The 19,422-nt window shown below is 43.1% G+C and overlaps 1 protein-coding gene across 2 annotated transcripts in view; it reads left to right on the top strand.

Moving 5' to 3' along the window:
• Positions 1–875: 875 nt before the first annotated feature.
• Positions 876–19,422, top strand: part of STAT1 (signal transducer and activator of transcription 1) — a 28,111-nt gene continuing 9,564 nt past the window's right edge. Inside the window, exons 1-17 of one of the 2 annotated variants that reach the window (XM_074596211.1) lie at positions 876–971; positions 3,686–3,814; positions 4,460–4,604; positions 5,929–6,027; positions 7,938–8,033; positions 8,755–8,833; positions 9,982–10,073; positions 10,704–10,855; positions 11,127–11,285; positions 13,035–13,127; positions 13,573–13,632; positions 14,859–14,888; positions 14,975–15,068; positions 15,986–16,027; positions 16,492–16,575; positions 17,098–17,196; positions 17,688–17,823. In XM_074596211.1, the coding sequence (XP_074452312.1) occupies positions 3,687–3,814; positions 4,460–4,604; positions 5,929–6,027; positions 7,938–8,033; positions 8,755–8,833; positions 9,982–10,073; positions 10,704–10,855; positions 11,127–11,285; positions 13,035–13,127; positions 13,573–13,632; positions 14,859–14,888; positions 14,975–15,068; positions 15,986–16,027; positions 16,492–16,575; positions 17,098–17,196; positions 17,688–17,823 (1,588 nt within the window). In that variant the 5' untranslated portion in view covers positions 876–971; position 3,686. Of the gene's footprint in view, positions 972–1,596; positions 1,697–3,685; positions 3,815–4,459; positions 4,605–5,928; positions 6,028–7,937; positions 8,034–8,754; positions 8,834–9,981; positions 10,074–10,703; positions 10,856–11,126; positions 11,286–13,034; positions 13,128–13,572; positions 13,633–14,858; positions 14,889–14,974; positions 15,069–15,985; positions 16,028–16,491; positions 16,576–17,097; positions 17,197–17,687; positions 17,824–19,422 lie in introns of those variants that run through there. The other variant, XM_074596213.1, reaches the window with a different exon arrangement.

Below are 19,422 nucleotides of genomic sequence, written 5' to 3'. Positions count from 1 at the left end.
TTTTAACTCTTCTGGTCTTTGTTGACACTTCATACATGAGACAAGAACAAGACTGCGCGTGTCCTAGCAAATAAGACTGTGGAAAGAAAGATGACATGAAGGAAAACAAAACCACTTTATCAAAAGATATTCAGCAGGAAGAAAATTCTCTACTGATAAAAAGCCAGAAATGATTAAGACACGCAGCCGCCTGCAGTTTGTAAGCATTCTTAATGTTTCTGTAACTTTGATGGAAATCTGGGTTAGAATTCATAAACTAACAATGGCAACTGTGTTTGTACAACCCTTTATTACACTCACATGCCCTTCTCCCACGTATGCAATGCGGACGGGTGAGACAACAGCTGCCTTCAAACCTCTGTGCCCCTGCTATTGCCTTTTAGAGCCTGTCTGTCCCTACGTCGGCTGAGTATTCCACCAACAGGAGTTGAAAACCTGGAGATTTTCTTGATGATACGGTGAAAAGTGGGTCGCTTTCTATTGCTTACAGTTCAGAACTACTTTAAACATCTAATGCTTTAAAACCCCGATAAATCGCGACCATGAGGAAAACATGCCGCCACTGCCTGGGCAGGGAGAGCCGGGCCAGGCCTCCATACCAGAGGGGCCGGGTGCCAGCCACCCCCCGAAGGGGCCTCCCCTCGCTTCGGCCGACCGCTCGGGCTGACAGCGAGGGGACCCTGCGGCGGTGGCCGTGCGTGCGGCCAGCCCGGGTGCAGGCCAGGCGGGGCGGGGGCAGGAAGGCCGGGCGGCCGCAGGTTTCACTTTCGCCTTCCCCTCAATCGGCCCTTTCTGGTTCCCCGACGCCTTTCCCCGAAGTCACGTGGGGCGGCTGTTCCTGCCTCAGGGCTCCCCCTCCCGCCGCGCCTGCGCACTAGGGCCGGGAGGGGCGGCGGGTCCCTGAGGCGGCCGCAGGCGGGGACACAGCGGGGCTGGGCACTGGAAAAGGCTCCCACCGCCTTCCCCGTGAGGTGAGGTGAGGGGCGGGGAACGGACGCCCAGGGGCACTGTACCTAAAGCTGTGGCTGCCTGAGGCTAGCCCCGCGCTGGCTAGCTCGCCGTCCGGAGGTCCACTGGGCTGGACGCTTCAGCGCCTTTCCTGCTGGGGCAAGGGGAGTCGCCTCCTAACGGTCTTCGTTCCTGACAGGGTCACCTCCTCCCCTTCCTGCGGGGACACCCTTCTCTTTCACCTGTTACACCTGCTCACACATGCTGCTGCTTAAACAGCTTTTAGCTCCTTTTTAGCTCCGACAGCCGCACGTCCCCTCGCAGGTTTCCAGCCTTCTCGCACTGCTCTGCTCCCGGCAGAAGCGGGAGGCCCGTCCCCGGGTGCTCACCCTACTTCTGCTTCGCCTGCTCCTGTCAGCACCGCCGCGCTGCCGGGCGGACTTGTCTGAACAGGTGGAACCTCTCTCTACCTTGTACGTGTGGGGCTTCTGCCTGCCAGCCCTGCGGCCCGGGCACCGGCAGAGGGCGGGGGGGGGGAGAACACCGCACCGGGAACCGCCGCGGCCGGGAAAGGGCTATGGGCGGGGCAGCCCGGCGCCCCCGCGCGCCCATTGGCCGAGGCGGCGAGGAGCTGGGCTCTGATTGGCCCGGCGGCCCGCCCGCACTCCCCACCGCCACAGCTCCGCGGGTATTTCCCGGTGCCGGCGGCGGTCGCGGCGCGGAGTCGGAGTGCAGCACTGTCCCACGCGTAAGTGCGGGCGGCGCGGGCGGGGGGGCTTTAGTGGCCGCGGCGAAAGCGGGCTGGGGCTGGCAGGGCGGCCCGCCCGGCCTGGGGTGGGAGGGGAAACACGGGGGAGGGCTCTCCGGCCCGCCGAGCCGCGGTGGCAGAGGGAGGCTTGCGAGGTCCCAGGCGGCAGGGACGGCTGTCCCCTGCCCTTTGCTCCCGAGCTGCCGCCGAGTGTTTGGGCGGCGATCACGCGGGAATGGCACGGAGAATGGAACTGTTAGGAAGCGGAGGGGTTGAATACAGTTAGAGTGCAGGGGGGAAGGAGTGGGAGCTCGGCCGTGGGAGACAGCCCCCAGCACGGGTGTTACGGAGGCACACAGACCCGCACAGCTGCAAATAAGGCCCCTTTGCTCCAGAAACGCATATTGGACTGCGATCCTATTGCCCTTACCCAAGGGAAGGCAGAACAGCAAAACGGGCTTTCCATCCTACACACACACACCCACTTGTCAGTTTGTCAATGGCAGGCTCAGCCCTGTATCCCAGTATCAGTCTCTCTAATGCCTTCTCCACAAGAAGGTGCTGACTTCCCACCTTTTTGGTTGTTTCCCTGCTTGCACCCCCAAAGACTGTGCTTGCTGCATTGTTGCATTGCTCTGTAACCAGCTCTTGGGGTGGCTCTCTGCCATCACTCCCAAATCCTTCCCCATTCTGGTTGCTCTAAGACAGGGGAAGATTGGAGCACATCTTCATTTAAGCGGCAGGGGAAAAAAAAAAAAATAGATCAACTTCTTACATTTAGACAAATTATTCTAGCTTTCCTCACCAGTGTCACGTTTAGCTGTTTGCCTTGGTGCCACTACAGCATACTGAAATACTGTGTTACCTGTAATCTGAATCCCATGCACATCAAAATCCTCAAAGTCCCTCACTTTAAATATAATAGCATTTTTAACTCACGCTCACTTCTTATGCATAGCGTATGCTGCTTGGCAGTTGAGGGAGCTGGCATACAAACAAAGGTGTGCGTGTATAAGATAGTCCTTCACCCCAATGCTGGCCGGTTCCTTGGATAGGTCCTATCACCCTTTTTAAAAGCTGTAAATGCAAGTGGACTTGAATCTCACCACCCACGTTCTCAGCCTAGATTGTTCCTTAGATGTATCTTTACATGCCATTTCCACTACAAGTCTCTAACCTGCAGCCCACTGATGAGATGATAATGGGTCTGCAGCCAGACACCGTATATCAGAACATATAGCCACTCTGTCATAGATTATTGTACAGCAGGGCTTCTCTCACTCATATTTGTTCATTTTAAGTAACCTGTGTCTGCTGCAGACATTATTTAATTTAGCCCAAAAATGTGATCACAGGCACCAAAGCATATAGTAGAAAACACAGCTCTCCAATACTTCTCCACTTAAAGTAACTTGAGACCTAGTCCATTTTCAGAGCACCCGAAGCAGGGCCCTGGATGTTTCTTTGATTTTCCACCTGTTGGTGATGGGGAGTATTATCTGCACCAACAAAAGGTGAAACTCCGTACGCAGGATCTCTATCCTGCAGAGTACAGGTATCAAACACACAGGTCCTCAATTCCTGTATCCCTACTAAGCAAGAGAGCGGTAACACTACCAGTACTCTAAATGCTGTGAAAAGGGGTTCAAAGGAAAAAAAAAATAATGCAAATTTTCATAGAGAAGGGTGATTTCACTTTGAGTTATTTTCATGAAATAGTGCACCATCTTAATTTGTAATTTTTTTTTTATTTTTCTTTTGAATTAAAACAAGCACAGAGGAAGGTGTATTCAGTTTTAACGAGTAGCTTTCTAAAACTATTACAGCTGAAAATAAAATGTTTTTGTTTGCTGGAAACACTTTTCTTTCCTACTGCTCCAATTTTGCCATTGTTCATGAAAACTTTAAATGAGTTACTTTTTGCCAGTTCAGTCCAAATACTGCTTAAATATTTACACTGATTTATCTGCCCCCCCTCTTCCTCCTCAGGATGACTCAGTGGTATCAGCTACAGCAACTTGATTCCAAGTTTTTGGAGCAAGTTCACCAGCTATACGATGACAGCTTTCCTATGGAAATCAGGCAGTACTTGGCACAGTGGCTGGAAAACCAGGATTGGTAAGCATAGAAATAGGCCTTCAGGTTGTGTGATAAGCAATGTTCTCATACTTGCAGTTACAGGCAGCAGAAGACTACTGGGGAAGCAAGCTGCTAGGTGAACCTTTGCTGGTAAGACACTTTAGTAGCTGTGTGGGTGCTATAGCCTATGTTCGTGCCCTTCAGGGCGTTCTAGAGGGGCTTAACACCTAGAGTAACAAGTGTACTATCTCATATTTCCCTGGGTTGGTCTATAACAATAGCAGCTGTTTTAAGACCGATCATTTACTGCTAACCTTGGCAGCTCAGTCTCTCACTGTTTTTAACTTTTAACTTTTGTCAAGATTTCTATGGAGTGTCTTCTTAGGAGAGTTGTACAATGTGCCCATGCATCAGGTTCGCGTTTAGCTTCTTGATGTGCATGGCATGAGTAAATGAAGTTGTATAGAATGTGGCAAGAATAATACAGAGATTACAACGTTTCTGTATCAAGGAAAGTAAAGTCAAAGTTGAGAGAATGAAACTGGCTTATATTTGAAGGTAATTCTTACTGCTTGCATATACTACAACCAGAGTTGGGGGTTAAAAGTAAAGTACTCCTGTATGCATTTCTTGAATGCTGTATTGAAAGTTTATTTAACACAAGCATGCCTTATATCTTTCTAGGGAACATGCAGCCAACAATGTATCTTTTGCTACGGTGTTATTCCATGATCTGCTGTCACAGCTCGATGATCAATTTAGTAGATTCTTGATAGAAAACAACTTTTTGCTGCAACACAACATAAGGAAAAGCAAACGTAACCTTCAGGTATGCCTGGGGTATACGCCTATACATTTGCTTGAATCGCTTCAGTAGGGCAATTGAATGCCTTTAAGCAAACTACCCTGCCACAAGGGATTTCACACAGAACTTGCGAGAATTCTAATTTAAAAGTCAGAATTCAAATGCAGCTCCATTTTTTGTTTTACTTGGGCACAGTTAGAAAGTTACGGTTTCATTACCAGCACAGTTACAGTTTCTGAGAACTCTAGAAAATGGAAAGTTGTCATTTGTAAGGTGTTTACTATATGTATTTGGAGCGCTTACTCGAATGTAGTTTCACTTACCCCACCCCTTCCCCAGCTGGTTTCCTCAGTGTTCTATTAAGCTTCTGATGCAGAAGAAACACAGGGGGAAGAAATCCTTCCCCTGTAACTGCAGAACTACAGTTAATAGCAAAGAACTTGTCATTAGACAGCACTTCTGTGCATTGTATTGTACTGACAAAGAAAAGGGCCAAAGCAATTAGTAGCGAGCGGCAGTTGGAACATATGCCTAGTGGACTTAGTTACTTTCATTAGTCGGTCCTCCCCTCCTCCCTGTAGGGCTCTATGCCGGAGGATCTTCCATAGAGTCACCTTCTCCAGAGCCTATCGCCCACACACCTAGCTTCTCCTCACCACAAGTTAGTGATTAGGGCAGTGTTTTCTGAGGAGAGGAGAACGTGACCAGGTTGTACTCATCCAATAGTAACTACAGATCAGCAATGAAGGATCAGTCAAGAAGGCTGGTACAGCTCAGTGACCCCAAGGGCAGCACCATCCTGGGTGGAGCAGGGTGGTACTCAATCCAGAGCATGTTTCAACTTAGTACACATATTAAACAATAACTTAGTATAGAAATAAAACAATAAAGTCGAATTTTTATCCAGCCTTGACTGTGTGTTCATAAATGGCAGCTAACATATCTCCTTTACATCATTGAGCAAGACCTGTACCTCTCAAACTAGAACCACCACCCTTCAAAACCAGCAACTGTACTTCAAAGATGCGGGAGGGTGGCTGTTGAGGAAAGATGAGTTCTCTCTAGGACTGTAGGGTAGTATCTCACATCTCCCAGTAACGTTCCTTACCCTTTCCTGTTGTTTTGTGCCGAGTTCCATTACTTCATACACTAAATGAGCTAAAAGAGAAACTCATTCTTGGGGCTGGTTGCAGCTGTCACGCTCCCTGTAGTCTTGAAGCATGCTATGACCAGTGTGTGCCCTGAGGTTCACACGCAGTCACCCACGAATCTTTTTACTAAAATTGGTTTACCAAAGGACAAGAAATTATGAGTATGGATTCTGACAATAGACTGTCTCTAATGCCAGGATAACTTCCAAGAAGACCCAATACACATGGCAATGATCATCTACAACTGTCTGAAAGAAGAGAGGAAAATCCTGAACAGTGCCCAGCTGTCAAGTCAGGTAACAGTCTTGCAATATCTACTGCAGTTGTATCTACCCTTTACTGGGACAGAGTGAGTGGAAGAAGACTGAAATAGGAAACAGGCTGTCCTCTCTGTCCAACAATATGTTTCTTAAAGACAGAAGAGAGAACACCGATATGTACCAGATGGACAGTGTGGCTTGTTTATGCTGTAAGAAGCATTTGGAAGGGAAATGGCCAGGAAGTAGTTTTTATTCCTTGAGTGATGTAAAAGTTACTCTGTTAGGTATTTTTAGTGCTTCTGTAATACGGAAGCACTACATGCTCATCAGATTTTATTATGATTTAATAATAAGTGCTTGCCTTCTTTCTCTGGCAAGATTTTAGCTTTTTTCTTCTGCATTTTACTCCTGAATTTACTCTATTAAGCAGCTGAGCCTTGGTGCTTCTCTGGACTGTCTTTGGGAAAACGATGTATCATTCTCCTTCCCAGTTTTTTTTGTTTGTTTTTTTTTTTAAATTAAGCCCATTTCTTTCCTCTGAACCGTAGGTAAAGCTGTATTCTTCTCCTTCCTCATCTGTTCCCTGACTTTTAATCCTTTTGGTTTTTTCCTTTGCAAAGAGAACTGTTCTGCAATAAAAAAAGTTCTGCAGGTGGCAAAGACATGCAAACTGTATAGCTAGATATAATCCACTTATGTAGTAATAAAGTGATGGCTGACCAAGCATGTGAAGTTCTGATACTTAAATACTTCCCTTTAGGGCAAGTTTTTCAATGCATATTGATAGAGAGGGAAGAGCGCTCAGGCATAGGCTTTCAACAAGGGGCCTAATGCAACTGTGTCCAAAACAGCCTCTCTAAAAATATGACTCTGACAAAGCCCTTGTAGCTGCAGCACAGCTGTTCAGTTTCTGTTCTGGCACATGACATAAAGCACTCACAACTGCCTTTCTGGCGTGCAATATATTTGAGTCATCAAAAAGGGAAATGAGTCTTCCTATACTTACTGTTGGCACTAGGTAAAACACCGTGCCCTACCTCTGCTTTCTGGTAAATGTTCTCATTTCCCAAAGCTGAGCAGGTAAAAAGCAGAGCAAGCACAATTATAAGCATCATAAAACCCAAAGGAGAATCCCAAATGTTAGAGTATGCCCAGACTGCCTTAATAGTCTGACAAATCTATGATGGTGAGCCTTTAGCAGTTTACCAAAATACTTTAACACTTTAACTTAAGCTAAGGTCATCTAATCAGAGCAATGATGCATACCTGACTGTCCCACATCACATGGGAGGAACAGCAAGTTTCTACACCAATCATACTGTTAATGTATGGAATGCAAAGCCTGTCTTTCAAATTACTGCAACTCTCCCTGAATGGTGTCATGCAATAAGCTTCCTGAATTATATTGAGGTTGGCTTTCAAAGAAACTGTACAGAAATCTAAGAAGTGCTTGAATGCCCTGTAGGAAAGAAACTGCATACCAGGTTACCCCATTTGACTGCACACAGACCTATCTTTTTCTTGCTCTTGACCCATTTCTCCCCATATCCTGTGTGCATGAATCTAATACTTGATGTAGGTGTCATCCAGCCTTCAGAGTTGTTGTTTTCTTGAAATACATTTAGAAGATAGCTCAAGATAAGCAAACAACAGAATCAATTGGTACACAGAGAAAACGAAATAAGTTCATAGCTTGATATTGGTATGATGAAAAAAAAATGCAGCATCACCACACAACAGGCATTTTTAATCCTTCCTTGTGTCTTGCAGATTCCCCTGAAGTTGATTTTATATTATAAAGCCTTAGTATGATTTATCAGAAGAAGCCACACTTCATCAGGCCAATTGTCAACAAAAGCCACTAACTTACATTAATGAAAAAATGTATTTGCTGTCGTGGGTCACTCTGGTTTGACTTCTGTTCTTGTTTTGCTTGCTTCCCTCAGATGGAAGTGGGGAGCATACAGAACACTGTGATTGGGATGCTGGACAAACAGAAGGAGCTTGATGCGAAAGTTAAGGCTGTAAAAAACAGTGTTGTAGTAAGTATAGTATAACTAAAGTAGTGTTTGTTGATTAACAGATGTTGAAAGAGCTTTCAGTACATAAGACTTTCTAAAATGACAAAAGTAAGGTAATGGTTTGGTTTTCAAGTGATTGTCTGAAAATAGAAAGTAATTATTTGTCAGTAGCACCATAATACAGATTGGGATTTGACTGGTTTAGCAAGATCAAATGTCTTGTGCCTGAATTTTAGCAACAAAAACATTTTACCCATCTGAAATACTAGCAACCGAGGAAAAACTCCTAAGAAATCATGTACTGACCAATTTGTTGTTAGCTAGAAGGTGGATTTTCATTTAGCATATAGATGTTTATTGTCTTAACAAATATTGTCATAACAGAAAACTTTTCTCCAAGCAATACCTAAGACTGTGAAAGTTTGTTTAAAATGCTGTGTGCTGTTTCAAGTTTTTCCACGGTAGCCTAGGTTCTCCTGAACTCTGAACTTACGTGGCTAGACAGTGAGGACTTTTTCCATCTTTTATAATTAACAGATTTTAGTTAGCTGAGAAGAGGGAGGGAGAGTGAATCGAAGGTGATTAAGTTTAGGGATATTTCCTGTTAGGAAGTTGCAGGAAAAGGCACTGCTACAAAACTGGACTTGTAATGGGCTGGTACCAGGCAGTTCCTAATCAGAAGTAGTCTTACATTACATGAAAGTATTGAATAATTGTGGCCACCTTCATGTGTGCTTTATAGGACGTGGAGCAAGACATCAAGACGTTAGAGGATATGCAAGATGAATATGACTTTAAATGTAAAACCTTGCAAAGTAGAGGTGAGTAATTTATCAAGGGTATACCCTATCATATGTAGTTTGTAGGAGTAAACTCTACTTTGTTACGTCAGGAAACTAAACGTAATGATTCAGTGATATGCAGCCAAACTTACTGGTAATATCCCTCCTTTACTAATTCTGTGTTGATAACGTCCCTCCTTCATTAGTTCTGCTTTACTCTGAAACCTAAATTCCTGAAAATGTGTTCTCTGCATCTGTCTGTTCTTGCAAGTAAGAGAGACACTTTGTTAACACAGCTTTCCTTTGTCCTTTACATCCCTTTGCTACTAGAAATAGCAAACCCTATAGACTTTGTGACCATTCAACCATACACCTAAATAGTGAAGGTTAGGCTTCTCTTTGCCATCTTGGATTTCACAAATGCCTTCCTGCTTCAAGTTTTGTAGGCCCTTGTGTACTGAGGGAAGCACATACAGCTGTAGTCCGCAATGGTTTCATTATATAGATCTGGCGCACTTTTTGACTGCTTTGTTCTAGAAAAGGCTTCAGTTTCCAACACAATTTGTCAGTTGACTGTCCCTCAGAAGAGGGACACATTCCGAAGATACTAAGGGGAGAACTGAGCCATGATCTTGCTCTTTGGACTTGGGGGAAGGTAGTGCTTCTATGAGGCAGACAGGAACCTCTACCCTCAGGTCAGTAGGCAGCAGAGGTAGTAGCTAGGGTGACTCTGTAGGATCTGTCAGCCTGGGCTACCCTCAGGAGGCTGTAAACATTGTCCTTTGAAATAACAGTTGACTTATGTTGCCAGGTTAAGCAATACGAATGATTCATGTCTGAAGTCAGCATGAGAACAAATTGCTCAGTGTGTATCACTACACACTATTATTATTTTAAATCAGGTTCTTGCTCTAAAAAGCAAGCAAATTCACACCTCGATTATTTCACTGGGATAGTGGCTTTTCCTTCCATTAGTGCTCTAAGCATAGACTCTGTCCTTTCTAGAAGCGGGGAGGAGGAATCAAAAAATAATATCTAGGAGGCAGTAAATGTTTCCTCCCTTAAGCTTTAAAGGTATACTTCACTTGACATTAGCCATGCAGGTCCCCTCCTCCACAGAGTGTTTCCCCCACCCATACTTCAGCACTCCTTCAGTCTCATCTTCACAATTTGGCCTTATTTTACAGAGCACGAGTCCAATGGTGTGTCGCAGGAGGAATTAAAGAAAGAACAGATGAATCTCAAGAAGATGTTTTTATCACTTGACATTAAGAGAAAGGTAGCACTCCAGTTTTCTTTCAGAAGGCAACAGCACTTCATTTTGGATACATGTTCATTTTCATTGGGTTGACATAACAACTTATACAAAAGAAAACTTTACTACTATCAGTTGAACTAAGATTTCGTGCTTTCAATCCTGACTGAAAATCTAGAATCTCTGTACGCAATTTTATTTCTTTTCTAGCAACCTTTATCAAACTCTGTCAGGTAAAGCTAAAAGAAGAATGAGAGAGAATAGGTGTCATGTCAATAGTCATGTTCTTGAGGAAAACACTGATTACAAAATTTGCAGCTATATTAGAGTTAAATGTGCTCACTCTCATTGAAGTGCTCAAATCTATGGCAAGCACTGGGTGATCCCAGATATACACTTAGGACATACATGGATGTGAGACACTGGGTCTTCAGAATTCAACGATACTGAACGTGCTTTGTTTCTCCACCTAGTCTACCAAGTACTACAGCTAAAGAGAAGCAGATGTTTTTAGAAGACGTCCTCTGTTGACAGGAACTATTACTTTGAGGTCCTTGCAGAGTTTTGCAAGACAGATAGCGTTAGCTAAAACAATACTTAGTTTTCCTGTATGAAGTATTTTCAATAAACAGGGTAATTTAATATTCTCTATAGGAAGTGGTGAACAAGATAGTACAGCTGCTGAACACCGCAGAGCACACGCAGAGTGCTCTTATTAATGAGGAGCTGGTGGAGTGGAAACACAGGCAACAGACTGCATGCATTGGTGGCCCACCCAACGCCTGTCTTGACCAGCTACAGAACTGGTAAGTCTCTAGTCAAGGACTGCATCGGGTAGGAACTTGAAGTGTGTTATGAAGGAACACCAGATCTGTGAAATATACTATTTATATTGCACGTTTTCATTCTGTCACAGCATAACTACATTTCATTGATTTTAGTACCTCAGCACATTTCCAGTGAGCAACAAGCATTCTCCGTGCACTGCCTAGTCCTTAGGGACAGTCACCTGGCTTGTGTCTCAGCATTATTGCAGTACAAAAACATGCTAGAAGTAATAAGACTGTGTAATTTTAGGTTCACCGTTGTTGCTGAAAGTCTGCAGCAAGTTCGTCAGCAGCTCAAAAAGCTTGAGGAACTTGAACAGAAGTTTACCTATGACCCTGATCCCATCACAAAGAATAAACAAGTTCTGCAGGACCGAACATACAGCCTTTTCAAACAACTCATCCAGAGGTAATAGACAAGAAGGATCTTTTGCATGAATGGAGAGCACCTTCCCTTATGTTCCCCCAATATTTCCTGCACACTAACTTTGCATTTTCTGAGGTTTTCTTAAGTTTGTCATAAACGTTAAACTAAATGATCGTTTTTGAAATTTACCCTATCTGGGTAGGCCCATGGAAAGGGTTTGTGGTCAGTCATCGTTTAAGTTAGCAGGAGCTATGCTACAATATGCACTGATTACAGAATCAAACTACTAGTCTGTTAGTCCATTTCTTGCTTTAAGCTTCAGCCCTGCAAAATTCAAGTAAAGGGAGGCAAAAAAACATCTGCACCAAGCTATGCCCAAAATAAATACACTAGATTTTCCAACCCTTTGTCTCTAGTATAGGGAGGCTAGCCCTATCTCTGTACCATCTCTGTGATGCAAGTTACTGTAGCTGGTTGCCCCACAGAGATCGGAGTCCCATTCTGTAAATGTACAGTAGATAAAAATTAATGCTGCAGAAGCCTTGAATCTAGCAGATAAGAGCAGAGGCTTAGATACAGTAGGTAACACCCTGTTATGGGGGCTAGAATCCAGGTTTCCAGAGTCCCATTCGGATGCTCTGGACAATTATCTTCAGTTGGAAAACGCAGGTGCTGCTTTTCAATGAAGTGAAGGCAATGAGAAAGAGCTGCAGAAATGCAGCTGCTGTTTAGTTACCTATAAGCTGCTTCTCAGTTATCTTGCCTGTGAGTACAGTGGAAGGAAAAGTCTGAATACTGCCTAGGACTTGGTAACAGTAGAAATACTTCAGAGTATTTCTGTACAGGCTGAGAGAGCTAGGGTTGTTCAGCCTGGAGAAGAGAAGGCTCTGGGGAGACCTTGTAGCAGCCTCCCAGTACCTGAAGGGGACCTACAGGAAAGCTGGGGAGGGGCTGTTTGCAAGGGCGTGTAGCAATAGGGCCAGGGGCAATGGTTTTAAACTAGAGCAGGGGAGAATTAGATTAGACATTGGGAAGAAGTTCTTTACAATGAGGGTGATGAGACACTGGCACAGGGTGCCCAGAGAGGTGGTGGAGGCCCCATCCCTGGAGACATTTGAGGCCAGGCTTGATGAGGCTCTGAGGAACCTGATCTAGTTGAAGATGTCCCTGCTTACTGCAGGGGGGTTGGACTAGATCACCTTTAAAAAAGGTCCCTTCCAGTGCAACACATTCTATGATTTATGTCTACGCAGCAGTACTACACAAAAAAGGTGCCCGAGACAGCAACAGCTTGGCACGTATCAGAACGGTTTAGCCTCAGGAGTTTGCTTCATGGGGTTAACTAGCCCTCATCAAACCACCAGCTACCTTATCTAGCTCTTGGGCATGTGTTATTACATAGCACTGTCTCACAGCAATGTAACCGTAACAATTTTGGAAAGGCAAACAAAGCAACACTCCTCACTTGGATTATGCTAGTTACATCACAGTGTTTACGTGCTGTTGGATTTCAGGGAAGTTTGAGGTAGCACTTTCCCTCCTCAAGCCATCAATGTATTTAGAAAAAGCCAGCTCTTATGGAATCACTTCATACTGGCAATATTTTTAGCCTGTTGATACAAATGAAAGAAACCAACACGCAGACCTCCATGTAGATTGAAACTGAATGAATGAAGTATATAGTACTACTGGTAAATCACCATTCATTCAAAGTTCACTGTTTGTGTAATTTCTTGTTCCTTAAAGACAACATTGATAAATCAAAGTGCCTTTAATCTGTTCTTTCCATAGCTCCTTTGTAGTAGAGAGGCAGCCTTGCATGCCAACACATCCTCAGAGGCCATTAGTCCTGAAGACAGGAGTACAGTTTACTGTAAAGCTGAGGTATGTTTTCCCCTTCCCCCTTCTTGTTTTGTGGTAAGCCTTCCATGTCGTTGGCTTTCTACAGCTGAGAGGATTGCAGATCTTACACTGTAGCCCAAGTGCTAAGGTCAGTAAGAGAGAAGTGCCATGTGGCAGGAGGGTATCTTCTAGCAAAGTTTAACTTGCTTTCAGCTTTTACCCTTTACCAGAAGTGAGGGGTATTGAGTGTGTGTAAGAAATACAACCAAGCAGTAGAAGACACACACAGACCACTTTGTCATGCAAAAGAATATCTCATTTGCCCATCTAGTTTCCTCTCTAAATGCTATCTTGTATGGAGCAAGCTTGGAGCCTGTACATGGCCCTGAGTTGTGCAGCTTAAGTACATCTGTGATAAGCAATGTGATAGAAGAGAACCTGTCTTTTGCAAATGCAGTCATTTAAAAAAAAATATTTCTCTTTCCAGATTGCTGGTGAAGTTGCAGGAATTGAACTACAACTTGAAAGTGAAAGTTTTATTTGATAAGTACGTTGCATTTTTCTCATCCCTGTGTACATTAATGGTAAGCAGTCCCCATATTCAGAAACCCAAAAGGCAGTCGTAATTTAAGCGTTGAGTGAGCCAGGAGCAGGCTGGTTCTCCACGGCAGTAGGTACATCCTCCCTTTTTCTTACCCATGGCGCCCTTGCTCTAAATCTCTCTCTGCCATTAGAGACATGTCACAAAGTACAAACTGCCTCAGCTTCTTGCCACCAGCTCCACTCGGGTGCACCCGAGAGCTCACTGTTGCCAAATCAGTCTAGGCATGGAGCAGCACTTGGGCAGCACATGCACTGCAAAACCACTTCTCTGTTGTGGGTATTTCGCTTGGGCTAGCGCTAGATGAAAGCATAGAATTGAACTCCACTGTTTCCAGTCACTGATTCAGTTGTGTCTTTTAAATATGGGGGTTTTGCCGGGGGGGAAGCCTCTAGTGAGGAATCTAGCTATCCTAAAGCTGTCTTTGAATTAGGGGTATAAATGGTCTACTTCTAACATATGACGTTCCCAATTAGTGAAAAATGTATACCAATCTAAACAGACTGCTACCAGTCTTTTCTAAGCAAGTTCATCTTTTTTTATAAGCAATGCAGTTCAGATGAATGTAGCACTTACTTTAAGGGCAGGGAAAGAAATATAACAGGCTGTCCAAAATAACAACGATGGCTGTGCTTTTAAGAGAGCAGGTGGGTTTTTGTCTTCCCATTCAAGTCCTTAGGGGGCAATCTGTTTTCTTGAAACGGCTCTGGAGTCCAGAAACGTGCATGGAATGGGGAAAAGGAAAAGAAATTCTTACGTAGATGTGGGAGCCAAGGCTTTGAGAATAATGCAACTCAGTAAAATCCTGATTCAAGTGATGCAGCAATTTATTTAACAAGTTGTATGATTTGAATGCAGATTTAGAATGACAGTACTATGGCTTTTTTTTTCCCCCCCTCAGAGCAAGAGTTAAAGCCTATGTAGTAAAAGAAAGGACTTACCTTGATTATAGAGCCCCCATAGAAAAATTTAAGCCTCAGTAAAAGACAGCCTGTGTAGCACAATATTTATTTTGGCTACTTGAACCAATTCCCTCCTCTTTTGCACAAAAAAATTTCACAGAAACATTTTACCAGTTCTCAGTCAGCTAGTAAAACAAACACACATTTTCTCTGTCTGTGGCAGAATCTTTAAGAGATTTTTATTTTGTCTTTCTTTTTTTTTTTTGACAGAGATGTAAGTGAGAAGAATTCAGTCAAAGGGTATGTGGCATCGCAATTTGTTATATTAATGTTGGGTTCTTTCAATGAATTTGAGATTCAATTCTTTTCTCTCTATCTTTGTGAAGGTTCAGGAAATTTAATATTTTGGGTACAAACACAAAAGTAATGAACATGGAAGAATCTACTAATGGAAGTCTAGCAGCAGAATTCAGGCACTTGGTAGGGGATTTTTTTTTCTTTTATTGACACATCCATTTAATTGTGTGGGTAGAGGGTGTGGTAAGAAGGAGACAGATTGCTTTTATTGTTGAAGTAGTTGTTTATATAAGAGGAACTGCAGTCATTTTCCTTTTTCTTTGTTCTTCCCTTTTTGAAATCTTTGGCTTGTTTCAACTGAAATGCTATTGCTTATGTCCCTGAAATAGGGCTAGAAATGCAAATAAGAGCATTTGCTGCCATACAGTTTATGTTGCAATGAGTTCTTTGCAGGAGGAGGAAGCAGCAGCCTAGAAACACTGGTTTGGGCCTTTCAGAGGAAGACCCATAGGTAGGAAAACTTGGAGTAGTTTAAAGAGCTTTGAGTCTGGAAGACAGAAGTTGTCTAGGAATCAGCAGCTACAAAAAAATTCAGTGCTTTCAGCAGACTATACAACAACTTTTGCTGTGCAGATTGAGATAAATCAGATTGGTTCCATCATTACAACAGGAAAGGAAAACGCAAGTCCTGAACCAGTGAACATGGAAGCCTCCCTTTCTCCTTTCATTGTCCAGAACAGACACTGTCTGGACTTTATTGTCCAATTCAGAGAGATACTTAGATAAACTTAGATTATTTCATCCAATCTTTCCTGATTTCACACTGCTTCGGTTCTTATAAGGCCTCTTGCGTAAAGGCATTGCATCCTAACAGTGCGATATCTGTTTTCACAGATGGTTAGTTTATAAAAGAGTAGTAGTTACCTGCAGTTTAATCCTTTGGCTTCCACAGCTTAGAACCAAATAAAATCAGACACTAGTGCAGCAAGTTTGCATGCACTTGAGCAACTTGAGCATGCAAGCATTTCCATCCTCTACCACTTTCATTTGTGGCTGAGGTAAATGAGTGACAGTTGTTGGTTTTTTTTGTTTGTTTGCAGCAACTGAAAGAACAGAAAAATGCAGGAAGCAGAACAAATGAGGTAAGCAGCACTAACCTTGTTTGTAAAGCTTTCACGTAATACTAGAGGGACGTTCAGGCCACTCAGCCCCGTGAAGAAACACACAGGAGACAGATCAATAGGGGAGGAGTTCAGCATTTCTAGGAAATGGTCTGTGTAGGAGGTGTCTACAAGTGACAACTACTGCCAGAATGGTGTCCCTCACTGACATCTAGCTTTAACAGGACTTTCTGGCAAGGACAGATTTATCTGTGGCTTCTAGGTAGGAGCCAAAACAAGGTGCCTAGAGAGCACCCATTCTAACAGACAGTTTTAGGAAGTTAGTATTGCCACTTGACTTTCACCTGTAAACTGTTTCTGAGGTCTAAAGCAAGTGACCTTGTGCAGAAAAGATTTTTCCCCATGATAAATACCCTTACCTTCCCCCTAGGCAATTTTCAGTCCCTGAAAGGTTTGTTTGTTGTTTTTTGGTTTTTTTTTTAAAGGGTCCTCTCATTGTAACAGAAGAACTTCACTCTCTGAGTTTTGAGACGCAGCTGTGCCAGCCTGGCTTGGTAATAGACCTAGAGGTATGTCTTAGATGAAGCAGATGAACTTGAACTCCTGTACGTCACTCAATGCTGACAATCTAAGCTTTCTTTTTATTATTATTATATTTTTTTAATTATTGTGATATCAAGCACTTTCAGTTATTTCAAAATACATGAATTGCACTTTACAACATCTCTGTATAGACACATACAGTGAGGATGCTATCAAATCTCTGGGTAAATAAAGCGTAGATGTGCTTTGCAAAGTGTCTGATAACCAGCCCTGGTTTTTAAGTGCTCTAGGTACCAGTTTCTTTTTACTTCAGAAGCAATATGGTATTAATTCTACCATTCTATCAGCGCTGTCATAACTGACACTAAATCAAAGCCTTTCTAGTACTTCATACTGATATTTTATCCCCTACATACAAACTTTGAGTGAGAAAGTTAAGACCACGCAAGCAGGGAATTACGATGGAAGTGGTTCTGTGGGTACTCGAGAGGAGGACTGCAGCAGCAGTAGAGGATGGTCTGACATGTTTCCTTTTGTGTCCCTCTCAGACCACATCGCTTCCCATTGTTGTGATCTCAAACGTGAGCCAGCTTCCAAGTGGATGGGCTTCTATCTTATGGTTCAACATGCTGTCTACTGATCCCAAGGTATTTGCAAAAAAAAAAATAAAAATAAATTGTTATCAGAAACACTATGCGTAATTTTCAAGCATTGTCTGTATAGAAATGGCTGCTGCACTCTTTCCACGCAGGTAACTCTTAATGGCTTTGAGATGCAGAGAGAGAAACACAGTGACTTACTTCCCTATCCTAAACAGGACAATGTTTGAAACCCACATAAGGACAGTATACATTATATTCAGTATACACAGTGAGAAGCCAAATAAGCATTCAAGAATTGAAATACACTGTATTTGAGTAATCTAGTAATTCTGCCCACTGTGAGAAGACATGTCCAAAGCGGAGTCCCAGAGATTGCTTCTCCTGATAAAGAGTGCCTGTCAGAATAGCAGCCAGTCTCAAGTTGACGTCCGTTCTTAAACCTGCATTTTGTTTTGGCAATACACTTTTGTAAATTCAAATGGCATTCCAAAATTAACATTTATAACCATAGAATGTATTTTTCCCTTCCATTCTAGAACTTGTCCTTCTTTCTGAATCCACCTTATGCGAAGTGGTCTAAACTTTCTGAAGTTCTGAGCTGGCAGTTTTCTTCTGTAACAAAGAGAGGACTCAATGCAGATCAGCTGAGCATGCTGGGAGAGAAGCTGCTTGGTATGGTCCGCTTCCATCACAGGCGGACTCTTTGAATTGAAGCTAATTCTACATCTTTTCTGCAATCTATTTTAAGTTTTCATTTCCTCTCATGCCTTTTCCCCCTCATACAATATCACTTTATAGCAATGACGTGTTTTCCAGTTTTCAGTATGGCAGAGTTTGTAAGTGAAGGTCGAGTCACAAAAAAATCTGCACTTCTAACTTCGGAGTTCTGTGCATTAGGGCAGTGCAGGCTATTTCTGCCTTTTGAAGAGCTACTGAAGTAATGCGCTTGTTTAGTCAATCTTTGAGGTGGCTGTTTCTTGGCATTTTTGTTTTGGTTTTAAGTCCATCTGCATTAATTTTAACTTCATGCATGCCCCCAGCTGCAGTGGGGGTTTACTCTGTGTGCATAAACACAGTTGCAATATCAAAGTGCAAACACTATGAAACTATTAAAGGGTATCAAATTGAAAATCTAGATGAGAGTCCTCAGTAAAAGGCCTAATCAGCCATGAGTTTTGTTTCCAAACACCTTGTCAGTTTGCCTGATAGGCAGGGCACTTGACGCTGCATAGTAGACTCTAGGTAAAAATACTGTTGATTCAGTATATTCCACTAACCTTAAGTTTCAGGAAGCATTTTATTTAAAGGGATTTGACACTAGTGGGTCTAAGTGGCAAGTACAGCATTCCAGTCTCTCATTCTCTTCCTCTAATTTCCCCAAGACATAAGATCTAACAAAAAGCTTTCCGGTTTAATAGATTACTTTTCAGAATTCTGCAAGGAGAGTAATTTATTTAATTAACCATCATGAAGACAAAGTGACCGCTGACATATTTCTATGGTCAACTTCATGTCAGAGCTTTAGACATTTTGTCATCTCTGGTAACAAGCTCTGCAGCTAAAAGTATTTCACTACTGAAAAAAAAATCCAGGTAGTTGAACACTATATATTCAGGACTCCTTAGTGCAAGGGGACACAGAATCTAACAGGGTGCCAGGATACAACTTGCCTGCTGTTTTTGTGATGTGATAGCAGCATCAGAAACAAGCTCCCTAACCCAATTTGTTTTTAGATGAGAGAGAAAAAAGCAGCATATTTCTAACTGTATTGAAATCCATAGTATGATCTGTAGTGGAAAGAGTTTGGCTCTGAATACAGTCGGGGTCTGCAAAGCTCTAGCTGGCGTAGTCACAGCATAGTATTTTCTTTGTGGTTTGGATGTGGTTATGAAACACTTGACATAAAAGCAAGGCAGGGGGAAATGATTGCAACAGGAATGAGATGGGTCTGTGGTTGGGGCAGACCCTAGGAGTCAAGAGTTTCTGGGGCAAAGGCCTACAAGTCACCAGAATCTCAGGTGATTAATCTCAAAAAGATATTGTAGGGTCTGCTGAGCTCCTATGGAAAAGCTCACAGGTTGCAGTTTCAGTGGCAAAGAAACATGAAGATTTCTGTCTCCTTCCAGGAAGGATTTTGAAACTGGCAAGCATTAGGTGTAGCACAGCGTAGAAAGTGTCAGAATGAGTTGGTTCCCATTACACAAGGTCTGTTTAAATCATTTGGTCGTTCTGGTGCAGTGAACTTCTCCAGAGGGGAACTTTGCAATCTCT

This window comes from Larus michahellis, chromosome 7, assembly GCF_964199755.1.
Source record: "Larus michahellis chromosome 7, bLarMic1.1, whole genome shotgun sequence".
In the NCBI taxonomy this organism is placed as follows: Eukaryota; Metazoa; Chordata; class Aves; order Charadriiformes; family Laridae; genus Larus; species Larus michahellis.
Note: the sequence above shows the minus strand (reverse complement) of the source record. Positions and strands in the feature narration are given on the sequence as shown.